The 19,799-nt window shown below is 39.3% G+C and overlaps 2 protein-coding genes across 2 annotated transcripts; both read left to right on the top strand.

The window, feature by feature from the left end:
• On the top strand, positions 1–3,339 carry LOC130736952 (uncharacterized). Its single transcript, XM_057588729.1, has one exon. It carries the CDS (start codon positions 1–3, stop codon positions 3,337–3,339), a length of 3,339 nt encoding a protein of 1,112 aa, XP_057444712.1.
• A 12,916-nt stretch (positions 3,340–16,255) lies between these two features.
• LOC130739165 (membrin-11-like) lies at positions 16,256–19,335 on the top strand. Its single transcript, XM_057591399.1, has 4 exons — positions 16,256–16,608; positions 17,790–17,910; positions 17,993–18,139; positions 18,882–19,335. The coding sequence occupies exons 1-4, from the start codon at positions 16,373–16,375 to the stop codon at positions 19,041–19,043; spliced, it is 666 nt and encodes a 221-aa protein (XP_057447382.1). The 5' UTR covers positions 16,256–16,372; the 3' UTR covers positions 19,044–19,335.
• Positions 19,336–19,799: the final 464 nt, after the last annotated feature.

Here is a 19,799-nt window from a genome sequence, read left to right as displayed (position 1 = left end):
ATGGCTGAAGCAACAAGGTTTCAGAGTTCAATTCGTGAAGCGGAGGAGCGAATCATGGCAGCGATGGATCCTTGCATCGCCCGCCACATGCGTGAACTGGAACTTCGGTTCGAGACGCAATTCAATGGTTTCCAGGAAGCTATGCGTGGAATTGGTTTGCAGGTCACCGACTTGGCTTCTGCACGACGTAGCAGAACACCAGGCGATGGAGATCACAGGATGCCAACTCGCCTCACGAGGTTGGATTTTCCGAAATTCAGCAAGGACGATGTCGATTCTTGGATCGCTAAGTGCGAGAGGTTTTTTGCGTTGGATGGCACTCCTGAAGGCGAGCGTGTCGCTGTTGCCAGTATCGCCATGGACGAGAGCTCGTTCAGGTGGTTTCAGGGATTGGAGCAAGGTACGGTGGGAAGAGTGACTTGGCCGGAGTTTGCGGCGGCGCTGCGAACACGATTTGGGGTTGAATTTGAGTCGCCGATGGAGGAGCTCAAACGATTGGTGCAACAGGGAAATCTTGAGGAATATCATGAAGCTTTTGACAATCTTGCATGTAGAACAGAGCTTTCTGAGTCGTTGAAGCTTCAGTGTTATCTTGGAGGCCTCAATCCTGAGCTATGTACTGGGGTGAAGATGTTTGGTCCTCGCACTCTGCTGGAAGCAATGAGAATTGCTAAATTGCAAGAGAGAAGTTTGGAATTGTTGCATAAGAAATCTAATTCAGTGACCAAAACCTACAGCAATTGGAGTGAAAGGAAGGGAGTAGCACCTGTAACAGTGGAGAAGAAGGCGATTGAGAGGAAAACTGTTGGGGAAAACAACCAGAAAGGTATTCTGGGCAAGCCAAATTACACATTCCAGAAGAAACTCACTCCTAAGGAGATGGATGAACATCGTACTCAGAATCTGTGCTTCTTTTGCCATGAAAAGTACACTCCAGGGCATGATTGTCCCCAAAGAAAGAAGTCTCAGGTCTTCTTTATGGCAGTAGATGGTCTTGAGTCAGAAGAGCTTTTGGAGGAGGTGGAACAAGAATCTCGACTTGAGGTAAATGTTCCTAAAGTCTCTCTTAATGCTTTGCATGGTGATTCAATTTCTTTAGATGCTTTGGATGGTGATTCAGAATATCCTATGATGAGATTGACTGGTTGGCTAGGCAAGAAGAGAATTTTTGTGTTGATAGATACAGGAAGTACACACAATTTTATTAACCAAAAATTATGCCATGAGGGGTTGAGCAAGATTAAGTGTTTGCAACCAGTAAAAATAACAGTGGCAGATGGGGGAATCATACAAGGCACTGGTTGGTGTGAGGGAATTTCATGGAAAATGCAGGGTTACACTTTTACTGATAATGCAATTGCTATTCCTCTAAGTAGTTGTGACCTCATTTTGGGTATGCAATGGCTTAGACAAAGGGGCAAAATATCATGGGATTTTACCAACTTGATTATGGAGTTTGCTATGGGAACAGAGATGGTCAGATTGCAGGCCATGGAGGAAAAAGAGAACAAGTTGGTCACTGCTGCCAAACTACACCATATGGTTGGGGAAGATAAGTTTAGCTTCCTACTACAGATTCTTCCTTGTTTTCAGGAAGTGGCTTGCTGTACCATCAAGGCCACTGAATCAGGGGATTCTGGACTATCTTCAGAAGGAGGGAATGAGGAGTTGCAGGCTCATAAAGAAGCAATTTTGCAGGACTACAGTGATGTGTTTGAGGAACCTGCTCAGCTGCCACCTTTTAGGGGCATTCATGATCATAAGATCATCCTTAAAGAGGGGTCAAATCCTGTCTCTCTCAGGCCATATAGATATCCCCCTGCACAGAAAGATGTCATTGACAAAATGGTGAAGGAACTGCTGGAATCAGGGGTCATTCAGCCTAGCTCTTCTCCTTTTGCCTCACCAATTGTCTTGGTCAAAAAGAAGGATGGAAGTTGGAGGATGTGTGTAGATTACAGAAAACTTAATGACATGACTGTGAAGGCAAAGTTCCCAATCCCATTGGTGGAAGATTTATTGGATGAACTGGGTGGAGCTAAAATTTTTTCTAAGCTGGACCTAAGAGCTGGCTATCATCAATTGAGGATGAGGCCTGAGGATGTGGAGAAAACAGCTTTCCAAACACATTCAGGGCAATATGAGTATGTTGTTATGCCCTTTGGACTCACAAATGCTCCTTCAACGTTCCAAGGAGCTATGAATGCTATCTTTGCTCCATTTCTAAGAAAGAGTGTGCTCATATTTTTTGATGATATCTTAGTGTATAGTGCTACAGTTGAGGCTCATTTGCAGCATCTAAGAGAGGTGTTTGCTGTCCTTAGGAAGCATTCCTTTTATGTCAAAAGGAGCAAATGTGCTTTCTTTACTCCTGTGATTGAGTACTTAGGCCATTTTATTTCAGCCTCAGGGGTTTCTACAGATTCCACAAAGATCAAAGATATTCAGGATTGGCCAGAACCTGTGACTATTAAGCAGCTGAGAGGGTTTTTAGGGCTTACAGGCTACTATAGAAGATTTATCAAAGGGTATAGCATTCTGGCTTCCCCATTGACAGATCTTTTGAGGAAAGATGGTTTCCATTGGTCAGCTGCAGCATCAGCAGCTTTTCTCCAGCTCAAAAATGCTTTGGTCCAAGCTCCTGTGCTTGCTATTCCAGATTTGCAGAAGCCTTTTACAGTGGAAACTGATGCTTCTAGTACTGGAATTGGTGTTGTTCTTCTACAGGACAAGCATCCCGTGGCCTTTATTAGTAAGGTCCTATCCCCCAGAAATAGACTCTTATCAGTTTATGATAGAGAGCTATTGGCTTTGGTCCATGCAGTTACTAAATGGCACCAGTATTTGGCTATTCAGCAGTTTACTATTCTTACTGATCAGCAAAGTTTGAAGTTTTTGTTGGAGCAGAGATTATCCACACCAGCTCAATACAGATGGGTCACTAAGTTGATGGGCTTGTCTTATGTGATTCAGTACAAAAGGGGTAAAGAGAATGTGGTGGCTGATGCTCTCTCTCGAGCTTCACATGGAGAGTTGTTCCAGCTCTCAGTTTCTTCCATTTCCTCAGAATTATGGGGTTTACTCACTCAAGCTTATGCAGCTGATGAGGCTCTACAGCAGCTCATCTCTCAAGTCCTAGCCCAACCTCAACTACATGCTCACTATTCTGTAGTGGATGGTTTCTTGTTTAGGAAACATAGGTTGATGATTCCTAATAATTCTCAAGTCAGAACATTGATTTTGGAATGGCTGCATTCTTCTCATCAGGGTGGGCACTCTGGTATAAGGGCTACTGTTGTTAGGATTAAGTCCTTATTTTTTCTGGAAAGGACTCAGTAAGGATGTTGCTGATTTTATCCAAAAGTGTGAGACTTGTCTTCGGTGTAAGTATGAGAGAGTTGCTAGTCCAGGTTTACTTCAACCACTCCCCATACCTGCTGGCGTTTGGCAGAGCATTGCTATGGACTTTATTGACAAATTGCCTAAGTCTCATGGAAAGGATGCTATCTGGGTTGTCATTGATAGGTTGAGCAAGTATGCTCACTTCATTCCCCTCACTCATCCTTATACAGCTTCTACTTTGGCTGAGATTTTCATCAAAGAGGTTTATAGGCTTCATGGTGCTCCCTCCAACATTGTCAGTGATAGGGACCCTCTGTTTACCAGTACATTTTGGACTGCTTTCTTACAGCAGCTGGGCATTTCTCAAAGCCTCACCACTGCTTATCACCCACAATCTGATGGTCAGAGTGAGGTTCTGAATAGGTGTTTAGAACATTACCTTAGAGCCATGACTTGGCAAAGACCTAAGGAATGGGTCACCTGGTTGCCACTAGCTGAGTGGTGGTATAACACCACTTATCATTCAGCTATCCAGACTACTCCCTATGAGGTGGTGTATGGTCAGCCACCAGCAATCCATCTTCCTTATTGTCCTCAGAGCACTATTGTGGAAGCGGTGGACAGGAGCTTTACAGCTAGGGAGCAAATGATTCAGAAGCTTCATGCCAATCTCATGAGGGCTCAAGCCAGAATGAAAATACAGGCTGACAAGCATAGAACAGATAGGGAATTTTCTGTGGGAGATTGGGTTTTGTTGAAACTCCAGCCTTATAGGCAGAGTTCCACTCAACACAGGGCTTCTGAAAAACTATCTCCACGATTTTTTGGACCCTATCAGGTGCTTCACCGTGTTGGCAAGGTTGCTTACACTCTGGCCCTTCCCCCTGAGTCCAAGATCCATCCTACATTCCATGTTTCTCTGCTGAAGCCATGCCCTTCACCGGCTATGCCACATGTACCACTTCCTTTAGAGTGGGGTAATTTGGATCAGCCAAAGGCTCCTTTTAAGATCCTCAAGAGACGAATGGTTCAGCGCAGGCACAAGGCAGTCACTGAGGTGCTGGTTCAGTGGCTAGGTGAAATGGAGGAAGAAGCTACTTGGGAGGTTCTGTATAACCTCAAACTGAAGTACCCTACATTTGATACTACTGTTGTTGTCCCTGAGAATTCTCGGGTTATTCCTTGAGGACAAGGAAATTGTTAAGGGGAGGGATATGTTACAGATGTTTACTGTTAGCTGGGTTGTTAGTTGGTTAAGCTGAGTTGGTTAGTTTGTTAAGCTGAGTTGGTTAGTTTGTTAGACGGTTGAGGTTAGTATAAAGGGTGTTAACTAATCAATTGTAATCATGTTGAATAGTGAATAAACTTTCTCTCCTTCTCTCTGGTTTCTTTCTCTTTCTCTCTTCATCTCTTCTTCTTCTTCAACCTTCTGTCCTATCAATATATATAAACACTATAATTTGATTGTGAATATATGGCTCCCACGTGGAATTAGAGAAGAATAAACATATTTAGTCTATACTTAGTATTATTAATTATATAGTAAAAAACTCCTACATGAGGAACATTTTGCGTGAAAATACTTTATATTGAAACTAATAGAAAATGTTCTAATAAAATTTTAGTACTTTTTCCATACTTCTAAATAATTTTAAGAGTAGATATAAAAAACCATTTTAATTTGATTGTGAAAATATAGATCTCACGGGGAAGAACATTTATATTAAACTATTTTCAAGTTGAAAAAAAAGTGTAATTTTAGAATTTTTTCATAATTTTAAAGGTATATGATATATATAAGGAAATTTTGACGAGAATTAGAATAAATGAAGATATATAGTTTAATTTTTTTATGTTTAAGTTACATATTAAAAAGCTCATATGGGGAGGAACATTTTTCATGAAAATACTTTCAAGTTGAAACTAATAGAAATATTGTTTTGTTATCATTTTAGTTCTTTTTTCAGACTTTTTAAGTAATTTTAACAGTAGATATACAGAAGCGTTGCAATGTGATTGTGAAAATGAGGATCTCACAGGGAAGGACATTTACATTAAAATTCCAAGTTAAAAATAATCAAAATTAAATTTTAAGAAGTAAATATATATATATAAATATATAGTCACCCGGGGATTGAAAATATATATTCTATATTTATTGGTGTTTAGGTTACATAGTAAAAAGTTGATACGATTAGGAACATTTTGCATGAAAATACCTTCAAGTTGAAACTAATAGAAAATGTTTTAATATAATTTTTTATACTTTTTCTAGACTTTTTAAATATTTTTATACATAAGCATTACAAATTGATTTTGAAAATAGGATCCGGCGGGCAAGAACGTTTACATTAAAATATTTCTAATTAAAAATAACAAAAAAGCAAATTTTATAATAATTTTATGGGTCGAGTGAGAGAGAGGGGGGAATGGGGAAGGGGAGGGGCCAGGGAGGGAGGGAGGGAGGGAGGGAGGGAGAGAGAGAGAGAGAGAGAGAGAGAGAGAGAGAGAGCAATTCCCAAATTACATTGTTGGAACATGTTGCCTTGCATTTTGTCAAAACAACTGATTGTCGAAGCAGATGCCGTGGCATCTGACCTCGTGAAGCTAGGACATCAGTCCTCAGCTTGTGTTTTTGTTATGGGCCTTCTGAAGATTTGCTGAAGATATGTTTTTGAGTTACTTGAGGAGCAAGTAACTATTCCAAAAGGGTTTTAGTTGTTGGGTTGTTATTTGTTGAAACAATCTTTGTTAAAAGATTGATTTCTATCTTTACTTGTGCAATAAGAAACCGAATCTATCAAGATTGCGTTTTCAAATTGCTGTTATTGGAATCTGTTTCTTCAGCCCGTGCTAACCCTAAAGCCCATGCTACCGCTGCTGAAGTCTATAAAAGGATGAAGACCTAAAACGTGAAGATCACCGAAGCTGAAAGAGAGATTAAGAGTTTTAGGATTTGTTATTGTGCTTCGTCCTGTGTTAGTTGTGAATCTGTCTTTGCTCACTGATTCTATAAAGCAAAGAGAGGTTCTGTGTTGTTTGATTGCGTTCAAACTTTACTTGTTCATTGTGTTCACCAATCACTGTGGCAGTGATTGAGAGAAAGTGAGAGGGGCTCTCATACTTAGGTTGAGATTCTAAGTAGAAATACACTGGGTAGATTAGGAAGTGAACTATGAACTGAGTCGTTCATGAGTGTCTGTAATTCCTGAATCTTGAGATAGTGGATTTCCTTTCTTTGGGTGCAAACCCTCCAGACGTAGGTGAAAGTTTTCACTGAACTGGGTTAACAACTTCTGAGTGTTATTGTTTTGTTGTTAAGTTCTGTTTTATTGTTAAGCGATTGTCGAACCTCTTGTCTTAGCATCGTGCAGGACAATCGTATCAGAGGGAACCTGAATTACAATTGGTATCAGAGCAGGCACCCTGTTCTGGTTGGGTGAGCTCCAGGGAGTTTTATTCAAGTTCTCATGGATAACAAGGAGGGAGGATCAGTCAATAGGCCACCCATTCTGGATGGTACTAACTATGACTACTGGAAGGTTCGCATGACAGCCTTTCTCAAATCGATTGACAACAAGACTTGGAAAGCTATTGTCAAGGGTTGGAAGCACCCCACTAAGGCTGAGGTTGAAGGCACCTCTACTACTGTTGTGGAAAAACCTGAAGAAGAATGGACCAGTGTTGAAGATGAAGCTGCACTTGGAAATTCAAAGGCTCTAAATGCTATTTTTAATGGAGTTGACAAGAATATGTTTAGGCTGATCAATACATGTACTGTGGCAAAGGATGCTTGGGAAATTCTGAAAACTGCACATGAAGGAACTACTCGAGTAAGGATGTCAAGACTTCAGATTCTTACTACTCAATTTGAAAATCTGATGATGACTGAAGAAGAGACTATTTCAGAATTCCACATGCGTGTCCGTGACTTGTCTAATGCTTCATTTGCTTTGGGAGAACCTATGTCAGATGAGAAGCTTGTAAGGAAAATTCTGAGATCTCTTCCTCAGAAGTTTGCTATGAAAGTCACTGCAATTGAGGAGGCTCAAGACATTGAGAACATGAAGGTTGATGAACTTATTGGCTCCTTGCAGACATTTGAGTTGAAACTGAGTGGAAAATCTGAGAAGAAGAATAAGAGTATTGCTTTTGTGTCTAACACTGATGAAGGTGATGATGAAGACTGTGAGGGTGAAAATTTTTCTGAGGCTCTGGCCATGCTAGCAAAAAAATTCAACAGGGCTTTGAGGAAGATTGACAAAAGAACCAGACCTAATGCCCAGGACATGAAGTTTGATAACAAACCCAAGTTTTCAAACTCTCAGAGGAAGACCAAGGAAGAAGAAAGACCTGTTCAGAACAAAGGAGTTCAATGTCATGAATGTGAAGGATATGGTCACATCAGGTCTGAATGTGCCACTTATCTGAAGAAGCAAAAGAAAGGTATGATGGTAACTTGGTCAGATGAAGACACTGAAGATGAGGAGGAGATATCTGCAAACAAAGTCAATGCTTTCTCTAGAACTATCTGTGAGTCTGAGACAAGTGATGAAGACATCTCTGATGAGGAATTGGCTGAAACTTACAAGCTGCTACACAACAAGTGGGAAGAAGCATGTAAACTTGTGAGAGAAAAGCAAAGTGAGATAGAGCAACTTGTGTCTCAGAATGAAAGGTTGAAAGAGCTCAGCACAAAACTGAAGGAGGATCTGGAGGAATGGCAAAGTAAGTTTAATAATGCTGATGTTATGGAAAAAGCTAACCTAATATTGATTAATGCAGGACTTCAAGAGGAAGTAACAATTCTGACAAGAAAACTTGAAGCCACTCATAAATCTGTTAGAATGCTAAACAGTGGTTCTGACATGCTTGATGAGATTCTGAAAGAAACTAGCAAGCAAGGAGGGAGTCTGAAGGGAATTGGTTTTGACTACAGAACAACGAACAAAGAAGGTCAAAAAGGATCAAAGAAGTTTGTGTCTGCTGCAAAACAAACTGAATTCAAGAAGCCCAGAAATTATCAGTTGTCAGATCCATTGCCTCGACATGTACCTCAACATGGGAAATCCCAGCTCAAGCTTGAGAAAATTGTACTTTGGAAGTGTCACTACTGTGGTAAGAATGGTCACATAAAGCCTTACTGTTACAAGTTATATGGCTATCCTCAGATGCACGATAAAAGGCCTGTTCAGATGAAGAAGGAATGGAAGCCCAAGGGTGAAGTCAGATGTCAGGTAGCCTACACGTCCTTCAGAGCATCATCAGAAGAAGATTGGTATTTTGATAGTGGCTGCTCAAAGCACATGACAGGAAACAAGAGCTTCTTGCAAGATATCAGAAGTCACTCCACTAACTATGTTACTTTTGGAGATGGAGCTAAAGGAAAGATCAAGGGGGTAGGAAAGCTTGTTAGCACAGAATCTCCTAACTTGAACAATGTGTTGCTTGTAAATGGCTTAACTGCCAACCTAATCAGCATAAGTCAACTGTGCGATCAAGGGTATGATGTGAAGTTCAATAAGATAGAATGTGTTGTGACCACTGATGATGAAAAAGTTGTGATGAGAGGAGTCAGATCAAAAGACAACTGTTACATGTGGACATCAGAAGAAAAAGCTCATGTTTCCAGATGTATGTTAACTAAAGAAGATGAGGTGAATGTATGGCATCAAAGACTAGGACATCTCAACTACAGGAGCATGCAAAAAGTTATAGCTGATGAAGCAATAAGGGGATTGCCCAATCTGAGCTTGGGAGAAGGGAAGCTATGTGGAGAATGTCAGATTGGTAAGCAAACCAAGGTGTCTCACAAGATGATCCAGCATCAGACCAGAACGAAGGTTCTGGAATTGCTTCACATGGATCTCATGGGTCCCATGCAAGTTGAAAGCTTGGGAGGAAAGAGGTATGTGTTTGTCTGTGTAGATGACTTTTCAAGGTATACATGGGTTGAATTTATGAGAGAAAAATCAGAGACATTTGAAATATTCAAGAACCTATGTTTGAGACTTCAGAATGAGAAGGACTGTGTGATTGTAAGAATCAGAAGTGATCATGGAAGGGAGTTTGAGAATTCAAAATTCTTGGAGTTCTGTGGAACAGAAGGTATTAGCCATGAATTTTCTGCCCCCATCACTCCACAGCAGAATGGAATTGTTGAACGGAAAAATAGAACTCTCCAGGAATCAGCCAGAGTAATGTTACATGCTAAGAAGATTCCACACCAGTTCTGGGCTGAAGCTATGAGTACTGCTTGTTACATACATAATAGAGTCACCATCAGGGCAGGGACATCCTCTACACAATATGAGCTATGGAAAGGTAGAAAGCCATCTGTAAAATACTTTCACATCTTTGGAAGTAAATGTTATATTCTTGCAGATCGTGATCCTAAGAGGAAGCTTGATCCTAGAAGTGATGAAGGAATTTTCATGGGGTATTCTATGAACAGCAAAGCTTATAGAGTTTTTAACTCTCGCACGAGGACCATGATGGAATCTGTGAATGTGATTGTGGATGATGAACCAAGCAAGAAGGAAGAAGCAGTTCTGAATGAAGATGATGATGGTACTGATGTTCCAGCCAATGCTCCAGCAACCGCCCTAGACAATGAGTCAGAAACAAGTGCTGATGAAAAGGAAGACAAAGATATCACATCAAACAAAGCTCCATCAATCAGGGTTCAGAAGAATCATCCTCAAGAAAACATTATTGGTAATCTTCAAGAAGGGGTGACTACCAGATCCAGAAGTATTATTGCTCACAGTTGTTTCATCTCTAAAATAGAACCCAAGAATGTTAATGAAGCTCTCACTGATGAATACTGGATAAATGCTATGCAAGAAGAGCTAGAGCAGTTCAGAAGAAATGAAGTGTGGGAGTTAGTGCCCAGACCTGAAGAAGTAAACATCATTGGCACCAAGTGGATCTTCAAGAACAAATCAGATGAAGCTGGAACAGTCACAAGGAATAAAGCAAGGCTTGTTGCTCAAGGATATACTCAGATAGAAGGAGTTGATTTTGATGAGACCTTTGCTCCAGTAGCTAGACTGGAATCTATAAGACTCTTGTTAGGTGTTGCTTGTCTCTTGAAGTTCAGACTTTATCAGATGGATGTGAAGAGTGCTTTTCTGAATGGCTATTTGAATGAAGAAGTTTATGTTGAACAGCCTAAAGGATTTACAGATCCACATCATCCAGATCATGTGTACAAGTTGAGGAAGGCCTTGTATGGTTTGAAGCAAGCACCTAGGGCTTGGTATGAAAGATTAACTGAGTTTCTCGTAAGCAATGGTTACTGCAAGGGAGGAATTGATAAAACTCTGTTTGTAAAGAATGACAAAGGAAAGCTCATGATAGCACAGATTTATGTGGATGACATTGTTTTTGGAGGAATGTCTAACTCAATGGTGGCACATTTCGTTCAACAAATGAAATCTGAATTTGAGATGAGCTTAGTTGGTGAACTGAATTATTTTCTAGGACTACAAGTCAAGCAAATGGAGGATTCCATGTTCATATCTCAGAGTAAGTATGCTAAAGGCCTAGTCAAGAAATTTGGTCTTGAAAAGGCTGGTCACAAGAGAACCCCTGCTGCTACACACATCAAGATGTCCAAAGATGAGCAAGGAGAAGATGTTGATCAAAGTCTCTATAGAAGCATGATTGGAAGCTTGTTGTATCTCACTGCCAGCAGACCAGATATCACCTTTGCAGTAGGTGTATGTGCAAGATATCAAGCAGCTCCTAATGCTAGTCATCTGCTACAAGTCAAGAGAATTATCAAGTACATCAATGGCACGAGTGAATATGGTATTCTCTATACTCATGATACAAATTCTTCGTTAGTTGGTTTCTGTGATGCAGATTGGGCAGGCAGTGCAGATGATAGAAAAAGCACATCTGGTGGATGTTTCTTTCTAGGGAATAATCTGATTTCATGGTTTAGCAAGAAGCAGAATTGTGTCTCATTGTCTACAGCTGAAGCAGAATATATTGCAGCCGAAAGTAGTTGTACTCAACTCATGTGGATGAAGCAAATGTTGAAAGAGTATGATGTTGAGCAGGATGTCATGACATTGTACTGCGACAATCTCAGTGCAATCAATATTTCCAAGAATCCCATACAGCATAGCAGGACCAAGCATATTGACATTAGACATCATTTCATTAGAGACTTGGTGGAGGATAAAATTGTCAACTTGGAGCATGTTACAACTGACAAGCAATTGGCTGATATTTTCACAAAACCCCTTGATGCACTTACATTTGAAAAATTAAGAGGAAATCTAGGGATTTGCCTTTTTGATGCATAGCAATTAGCGTGTCCATATGTGTCAACGGCTAGTTTATTTTTGTTCATCATTGACTGCCGTTGTGACATCAGCAGAGAGAAGGTTACTTCATGGTTCGCTTATCCTATAACTACCTTCAACGGTCAAATTGTGTTCTCTCAACCGCTTGTGCATCTATCTTTTTCAAGACTTATCATCGTTCATCTGAAAGTTGTGCTCATTGTTCTGTACTCTGTTTGTATTTACTCTCGATTCATCATGTCTCAAAGCTCAGGAAGGAAGGAATCTGTCAAGGCTAAGATTGAGAGAACTGCAAAAGGAGTCAAGTGTATGGGTTTGAAGAGTGATACTTCTCAACCATCTTCTGTGTCCAAGAAAGTCTTCAAGAAGATGCGATCAAAAAACCCAACGTGTAAGGTCTACGAATCACAGGTCAAGAACAGCAAAGCCCCAATTGTTCCTAACGAAGAGGAGATCAATGATGAAGATTCTACTGTGCCTGATGTTGTACCTAATGTTGAGACATCCAGGTCTAAGGAAAGTTCTGCTCAAGAAAATTCTGGAAAGGATTCCACTTCTCATGAAGATTCAGGCAATGCTGCCCAGCCAGACATCTCTGTGTCATCCTCTTCAAAGGATGCTGATCCAAAGAATGGTAACTCTGAGGGTACCAATTCTGAAGAGCCAAACCAGGCTCCAGCCTCTGTTCAGAACATCTCTGATGATGCTTCTGATGATGTTCCTCTGACTGAGTCCTTTGCTGATAGTGTTGCTGCGAGGATGAAGAAGAAAAGAAGGGTTTCTTCTCCTGAAGTCACTCCTACTCCATCAAAGAAATCCAAGTCTTCACCTATAACCTACAAGTCCCGACAGGCTAGTGTGAAGAGTAAGGGAAAGCAAAAGGAAGACAAGACTCCCACTGAGAAGAAGAAGAGGAAGACTCCAGTTGACGTTGAAGACTCTGAATCAGATGTTGAAGTCGGTGTTCAGAGCATTCGATCTTCTGAGAAAAAGAAGTTTTCTGGTAAGCGTATTCCTCAGAATGTTCCTGCCGTTCCTATTGATAGAGTGTCTTTTCACTTAGAAGAGAATGTTCAGAAGTGGAAGTTTGTTTGCAAGAGGAGAATGGCCAAGGAAAGGGAAGTTGGCTCTGATGTTCTTGAATGTAGAGATGTTATTGCACTTATTGAGAAAGCAGGTCTGATGAAGACTATTCAGAATGTTGGTAGGTGCTATGAGAGGCTTGTGAGAGAGTTCTTGGTAAATCTCTCTGTTGATGTGGGACGTCCTGATAGTGCAGAATTCAGGAAAGTCTATGTGAGAGCTGAATGTGTTGTGTTCTCACCTGCTGTGATCAATCAAGCACTTGGCAGAAGTGCTATTGCCTTTGTTGATGAAGAAGTGTCCATGGATGTTGTGGCCAAGGAACTTACCGCTGGTTATGTGAAGAAGTGGCCTAGCAAGAAGCTGCTCTCTACTGGAAATCTGAGTGTGAAGTATGCTATTCTTAACAGGATTGGTGCTGTGAATTGGGTTCCTACTCAGCATACTTCTGGAGTTTCTGCAACGCTTGCCAAATTAATCTATCGGATAGGCAAGTCTATTGATTTTGATTTTGGAACTTTTGTGTTTGAGCAGACATTGAAGCATGCTGATACTTGTGCTGTGAAGCTGCCTGTTTCGTTTCCATTACTTCTTACTGAGATCATTCTGAAGCAACATCCTCAGATTCTCAGAGCTGATGATGTGGCTATGTCTTGTGGTGTTCCAATCACTTTGGATCAACGTTTGTTTATGGACCCACATGTTCTCGACATTGCCTTACCAACTAGCAAAACATCTGCGCCTACTGTGACTGCATCTGACACTAAGGCCATAATTGCTGAATTACTGGAAGTCTCCAAGGCTTTACAAGAAACAATCAGGGTGAGTACTGCCAGGAAGCTCAAAGTTGATGCGTTGCTACTCAAGTTACAAGAAGAAGAACGTCAAGATGTTGAACAAAGCGACGAGGAGGAAGGATCTGAAGCAAGTACAGAGAGAAGTGCCGAAGGTTCCAAGGAAAAGTCCGGTTCTGAAGCATAGTTTGCTTTGATTTTGATATTGTCTTTTGTTTTGGATGCACCCTTTGCAAATTTGTGCTAAAAAGGGGGAGTAGTTTTAAGTTTCAGATCAGAAGAAATTTGTTTTTGAGCAGTTTTGTGGTTCAGAAGTTGTTTATGTTCAGAAGTTTGAGGTTCAGAAGTTGGTTCTGTTCAGATGTTTCAGTTCAGAAGATGTTTTAGTTCAGAAGATGTTTTAGATCAGAAGTTTGTTTTTGTTCAGAAGTTTGTTCTGTTCAGATGTTCGCAGATCAGAAGATGTTTTAGTTCAGAAGATGTTTTAGTTCAGAAGATGTTTTAGATCAGAAGTTTGTTTTTGTTCAGAAGTTTGTTTTGTTCAGATGTTCGCAGATCAGAAGTTGTTTTTGTTCAGATGTTCGCAGATCAGAAGTTTGTTTTGGTTCAGATGTTCATGTTCTCAGAAGTTGTGAGAAGTTGCTTCTGTTTCTACTGTGCTATGTGTGTTCTGATAGTGTTAGCTCTGGTCTGAAGACAAGTTCAAGACGATGGCTATGTTTGTTTCTGAAATGTTGCCTCTGATGAGCAGTACTTCTGATGGTAGTATTTCTGATACGATGATGTTCAAACTGATCCATTTTGATGTTATGATGTGCTAAGGCTGATTGTACCTCTGGTTGTGTGTTTGTGCTGCTAAAGTGTTTTGTTCCGACTATGCCTTATGAAGTATGATAGTGGGTTGTGTAGATGCGTTTGTTTGAGGGGGAGTTCTGACTAAGGGGGAGAGTTATTTCTCTAGTTTTTATCCTCTCTGATTGTGAGTTGTTTTAGACAAAATTTGACAAAGGGGGAGATTGTTGGAACATGTTGCCTTGCATTTTGTCAAAACAACTGATTGTCGAAGCAGATGCCGTGGCATCTGACCTCGTGAAGCTAGGACATCAGTCCTCAGCTTGTGTTTTTGTTATGGGCCTTCTGAAGATTTGCTGAAGATATGTTTTTGAGTTACTTGAGGAGCAAGTAACTATTCCAAAAGGGTTTTAGTTGTTGGGTTGTTATTTGTTGAAACAATCTTTGTTAAAAGATTGATTTCTATCTTTACTTGTGCAATAAGAAACCGAATCTATCAAGATTGCGTTTTCAAATTGCTGTTATTGGAATCTGTTTCTTCAGCCCGTGCTAACCCTAAAGCCCATGCTACCGCTGCTGAAGTCTATAAAAGGATGAAGACCTAAAACGTGAAGATCACCGAAGCTAAAAGAGAGATTAAGAGTTTTAGGATTTGTTATTGTGCTTCGTCCTGTGTTAGTTGTGAATCTGTCTTTGCTCACTGATTCTATAAAGCAAAGAGAGGTTCTGTGTTGTTTGATTGCGTTCAAACTTTACTTGTTCATTGTGTTCACCAATCACTGTGGCAGTGATTGAGAGAAAGTGAGAGGGGCTCTCATACTTAGGTTGAGATTCTAAGTAGAAATACACTGGGTAGATTAGGAAGTGAACTATGAACTGAGTCGTTCATGAGTGTCTGTAATTCCTGAATCTTGAGATAGTGGATTTCCTTTCTTTGGGTGCAAACCCTCCAGACGTAGGTGAAAGTTTTCACTGAACTGGGTTAACAACTTCTGAGTGTTATTGTTTTGTTGTTAAGTTCTGTTTTATTGTTAAGCGATTGTCGAACCTCTTGTCTTAGCATCGTGCAGGACAATCGTATCAGAGGGAACCTGAATTACATACATGAAAGCTTCTCCATCTTTTTACGCATATCCCCATTTTAAAGCCTCCGTTTCAAATGCTCCGAATGAGCTATCTGTTGCATTCTTTATATATTTTTTAAATGTCCGTATTTATTTAGGGATTATGAAATTAAAATTATATAGTGTAAAAATACTGTAATTTAATGTGATCCATTTTTTCTATCACATTTTTCATATTTAGAGATAGGAAAAACGAAATAAAAAAACGAAAATCATGTAATTTACTATATTCTTACATCATAAACACATTAATCAAATATAAAATTTATTTTATATTTATTTTCATTTATATAAAAAAATTAATCCATATATTAAAAACAGTTTTTAATATGTTCCGAAATATGCCCCGGTGCAACGGCACAGGTAAATTTAATATGTAATCCATATTTTCTATCATCGTATTTGGCGATATGAAAAACGAAAATAAAAGGATAAAAAAAATCATACAAATTATTGTATTATTATATCATAAACAAATTAAAAATACAATAAATTATATTTAGATTTTTTGTTCATTCATACAAAATAAATAATTTTATATATTAAAAATAAATTATTATATACTTGGAAACATGTTCCCGTGCATAGGCACGGTATAGATACTAGTACATATATATAGGGTTAGGAAGAGGATTGCATTGAGTGTCCATAAGTGCATTCCATTTTTTTTTTTTTATACTTGTAATACCCTTCATGTAAGGGTAGTATTGGGCTTTTATCCAAGATCCAATAACCCAACAAACGGGTTCGACGTGATCGAATCGGAGCCCGGGTTTCTTCAAACCATTACAACTTTCACGCGTTCGTTAATCCAAACACTCACTTCAATCTCTCTTTCCATTTGACCAAAAAAAAAAAAAAATCTCTCTTTCCATCGCCGGAGAAACCATCGGAAACCACCAACGTCACCGTTGCCGCCATGGAAGGAGGTGGAGGAACGCTCTCTGAGGTTCACCAAAAAGCAAAGAAACTTCTGCTCAGGTCCCGCGACGGCCTCGAACGCCTCGAGCGGCTCGAGCACTCTGCCGCCGGCGTCGACTCGGAGCTATCATTCGCCGTGAAGAAGGATATCGCTCAGGTCCAATCCCTCTGCGTCGAGATGGACCGCCTCTGGGGATCCGTCGGTGGCAAACCCCAGCGCGATCTGTGGAGAAGGTGAGTGAATCGAAATTGCTGTTATTCCGATCCCGATCCCGATCCATTCGAATTGTGTGTTGATTGTTATGCAAATTGTGAGGGATTGTGGGTTATTGATGAATTGCAATGTGGTAACATAGTTGAAACTTGTATACTTTTTTCTGTGAATTTTGGGACTGAGATACATGTTACTAGAGCTGTGATTAGGAATCTTAAATTGAAGATAACGTAGCCTAGCGGCAAGCCCAAAAAACCCTATTTCGAGGGCTATTGCGTAAATAGTGGTGAATAGCGGAGTAGCGGTGAACCACCAGGGCGCTATGCTATAGCGCTATTGCGTTGCGCACGGCGGCGCTATTAACAGGCCTGGTTTGTATATTGAGTCAGATTTATGCAGCAATTGAGACTAGTCGTTTTATCATGATTACATAATAAGAACTTGGCCAATACATGTTGTGGCTCAGTTGGTAAGGAAGGGTCACTTCTCCCATAAGGTTGTGTTGGTGGGCAATCTGTTTTTTTTTGTCAATGGGCAATCTGTGAATACCTTTGTAAGCACCTTTCTAAGCGACCTTTGGTTATGGAGGCATACCCTGACCCGTGGTGGTGACTGGAGCTGAACCCACCCAAACTTTCTTTAACCAACAAAATAATAATAATAGGAACTTGAATGAAGTCCGTGTGTAGTTTCTTAGTTTTGCCTCAGCTTCTTCATTAGGTTTCAACTGTATTCATGAGCAATAAGATCATGTGCATAATTTTGCTTTTCTTCTTGTTACTATTCTGAACATTTGTCTCCTGTCATCTGAATAAATGAAACAGGTGTATGTTATAATATTTACACTCACCATTAGAAACTCAATATTTTATACTATAATTCATTTCCCATTTTTTACTTGAACTTTACCATTGTAATATTCTATAAGATTAGATATTTATCTATACCAGCTTCATAATTTTGAGGTCCCAAATAAAACCATGATGGGCAGGTTCTCTAAACTAGTGATATGTCATTATATATCTTGTAAAATTCTCACACACTGAAAACCTTATGCTATTTGTTGCTTTCTATTGAACAAAAATATATATCTTGTTTCTTCTCCAGTTATTTTTATATTATATGTATATTTCTGGTGTTATTTGACTTTCAGTGTTCTAGTTGATAGTATCTTCATTACAGGTTTTGTTTTGTTGCACAGAAAAGTGGAACAAATAGCGGAAGAGGCTGAATCACTGAAAGAGAGTTTGGATAAATTTAACTTAAGGAATCAGAAACGGATTAGTGAAGCTAAAGAGAGAGCTGAGCTTCTAGGACGAGCTGTATGTCATTTCTATCATGATTTGGTTTAAGGTCACACTTTTTTTCTCCTTGCTAATTAATGTCATCATTTCAAATTGGTAGAATGGGGATTCTCACGTTATGAGGATTTTCGATGAGGAAGCACAAGCAATGCAGTCAGTTCGTACTTCTGCTCGGGAGCTGGAAAATGCTAATGCAATTGGGGAGGCCATTCTTTCTTCAATACATGGCCAAAGGGAACGCTTGAAGGTATTTTACCTTTTGCTTTAATTTGTCAACAAATGATATTAATGCGGTATCTAATGGACATATATGGATATGATAACATACTCTTTTATGCTACTGTTTATTTTTATTCATCTCTTATTGGTTGTGGATATGTGTTTCCTTTCCTAGCAAATGTATCCAGTAATTGCTTAAATTACTGCTGTCCAGCTGGTCATCCGTTGCTGCATTTTATTCTGAAAATTCTCTACTCCCCATTTCTCTCTTGTTCTTTTAACTCTATTTTCTGTTTGAAATGTTTGCCTCTTAAACATTTAACCTTTTCCTGTCTCTTTTTCCTAAATTTTAACTAATTCTTGCCACTTGTATTTGTTTCAAGGGTTAATTCTTGAAATACATGTTACATGGCATACAAAATAGAGTAGTTGCCTAATTTCTCAAGGAAGTGTGTTCTTAAGGATTACATAATTTCTTTAAACTTTTTATTTTCATTTGCTGAATATTTCCATCAAGCTTTTATGGTTTAGATGCTTTTGATTGCAGTTTTCATATTTTTTCGTTGGAACCAAAATGCAGGTTTTATTTTTCTGGTGTTCTTCTCTCTTATAAGTTATATTGGATCCAAATTATTATTATTTTCTCTTTTTTATAGTTCGACATACTTTTAATTTCCAAGGATGCTCACATTCGTGATAATTGGTGATGCTTTGTTAATCCCGTTGTATTGCTGCTGACATATCTTCTTCATATATACCTTGGTGTGCAGAGTGCACATCGAAAGGCACTGGACATCCTGAATACAGTGGGGATATCAAACTCTGTTCTGAGGCTAATTGAGAGACGAAACCGTGTCGACCAGTGGATCAAATATGCAGGGATGCTATTAACTGTTATTTTCTTGTTTGCCTTTGTTTTCTGGAGACACTGACTGTAGTCAGGTGTTGAAAAACATGCTTCGGAAGATTTTTGTGAAAAGGATAGTGAGATACAAAATATGGCCGAGTAGCAAAGGAAAACCTGTGCACCATTCTATATAGCATACAGAAGTCAGAAGTGGTCACTCTTCATGTTTATTATTGTCCATAATTTGGCTGGAAAAGTATTTTCTGAGTATATTTTTGTGTAAACTTTCTTTTATTTTCCATGTAGAGAGAAAATGTTGATGAATATTATGCAAATTTGAAGAATCAGATGAGTGAAACTCAGACAATGTTTTCTTATCTAGCCTCTTCTTACGGCTATCTTATGCAGAATGAATGCACAAGGGTAATCTGGATGAATCTTATTTCCTTGTTTGCTCACCAAAATAAGAAATCTTCTGGCTGAAATATTCAAAAAAAATTGGAGATTTAAGCAAGATATTAAGAGGACTGGAGATTTCTGATAAAAACTTTGGTTGAACCAACCACAAAAGCTTGCTGTTCTTGTGGTTAGAGGGTCCTAGGTCTTATAAAATTAACCTCACATCCAAATTTCATACTTCCAATGCTCTACTAGTCTCATACCTTGCAGTTGGATCTAAACAATTTCCCCTCCCATTTTTCCTCGAATGCAAGTAACATCTTTAATGCAATTCTTGCCTAGGTCCTCTACCGTAACTATTATTCCCAAAACATGAACACATGTACCCACTGTGAAGTGATAAGTTAATATTAATTTTATATTATGAGATTAAGAATTTTGA

Source organism: Lotus japonicus, chromosome 2 (genome assembly GCF_012489685.1).
Source record: "Lotus japonicus ecotype B-129 chromosome 2, LjGifu_v1.2".
In the NCBI taxonomy this organism is placed as follows: domain Eukaryota; kingdom Viridiplantae; phylum Streptophyta; class Magnoliopsida; order Fabales; family Fabaceae; genus Lotus; species Lotus japonicus.
Note: the sequence above shows the minus strand (reverse complement) of the source record. Positions and strands in the feature narration are given on the sequence as shown.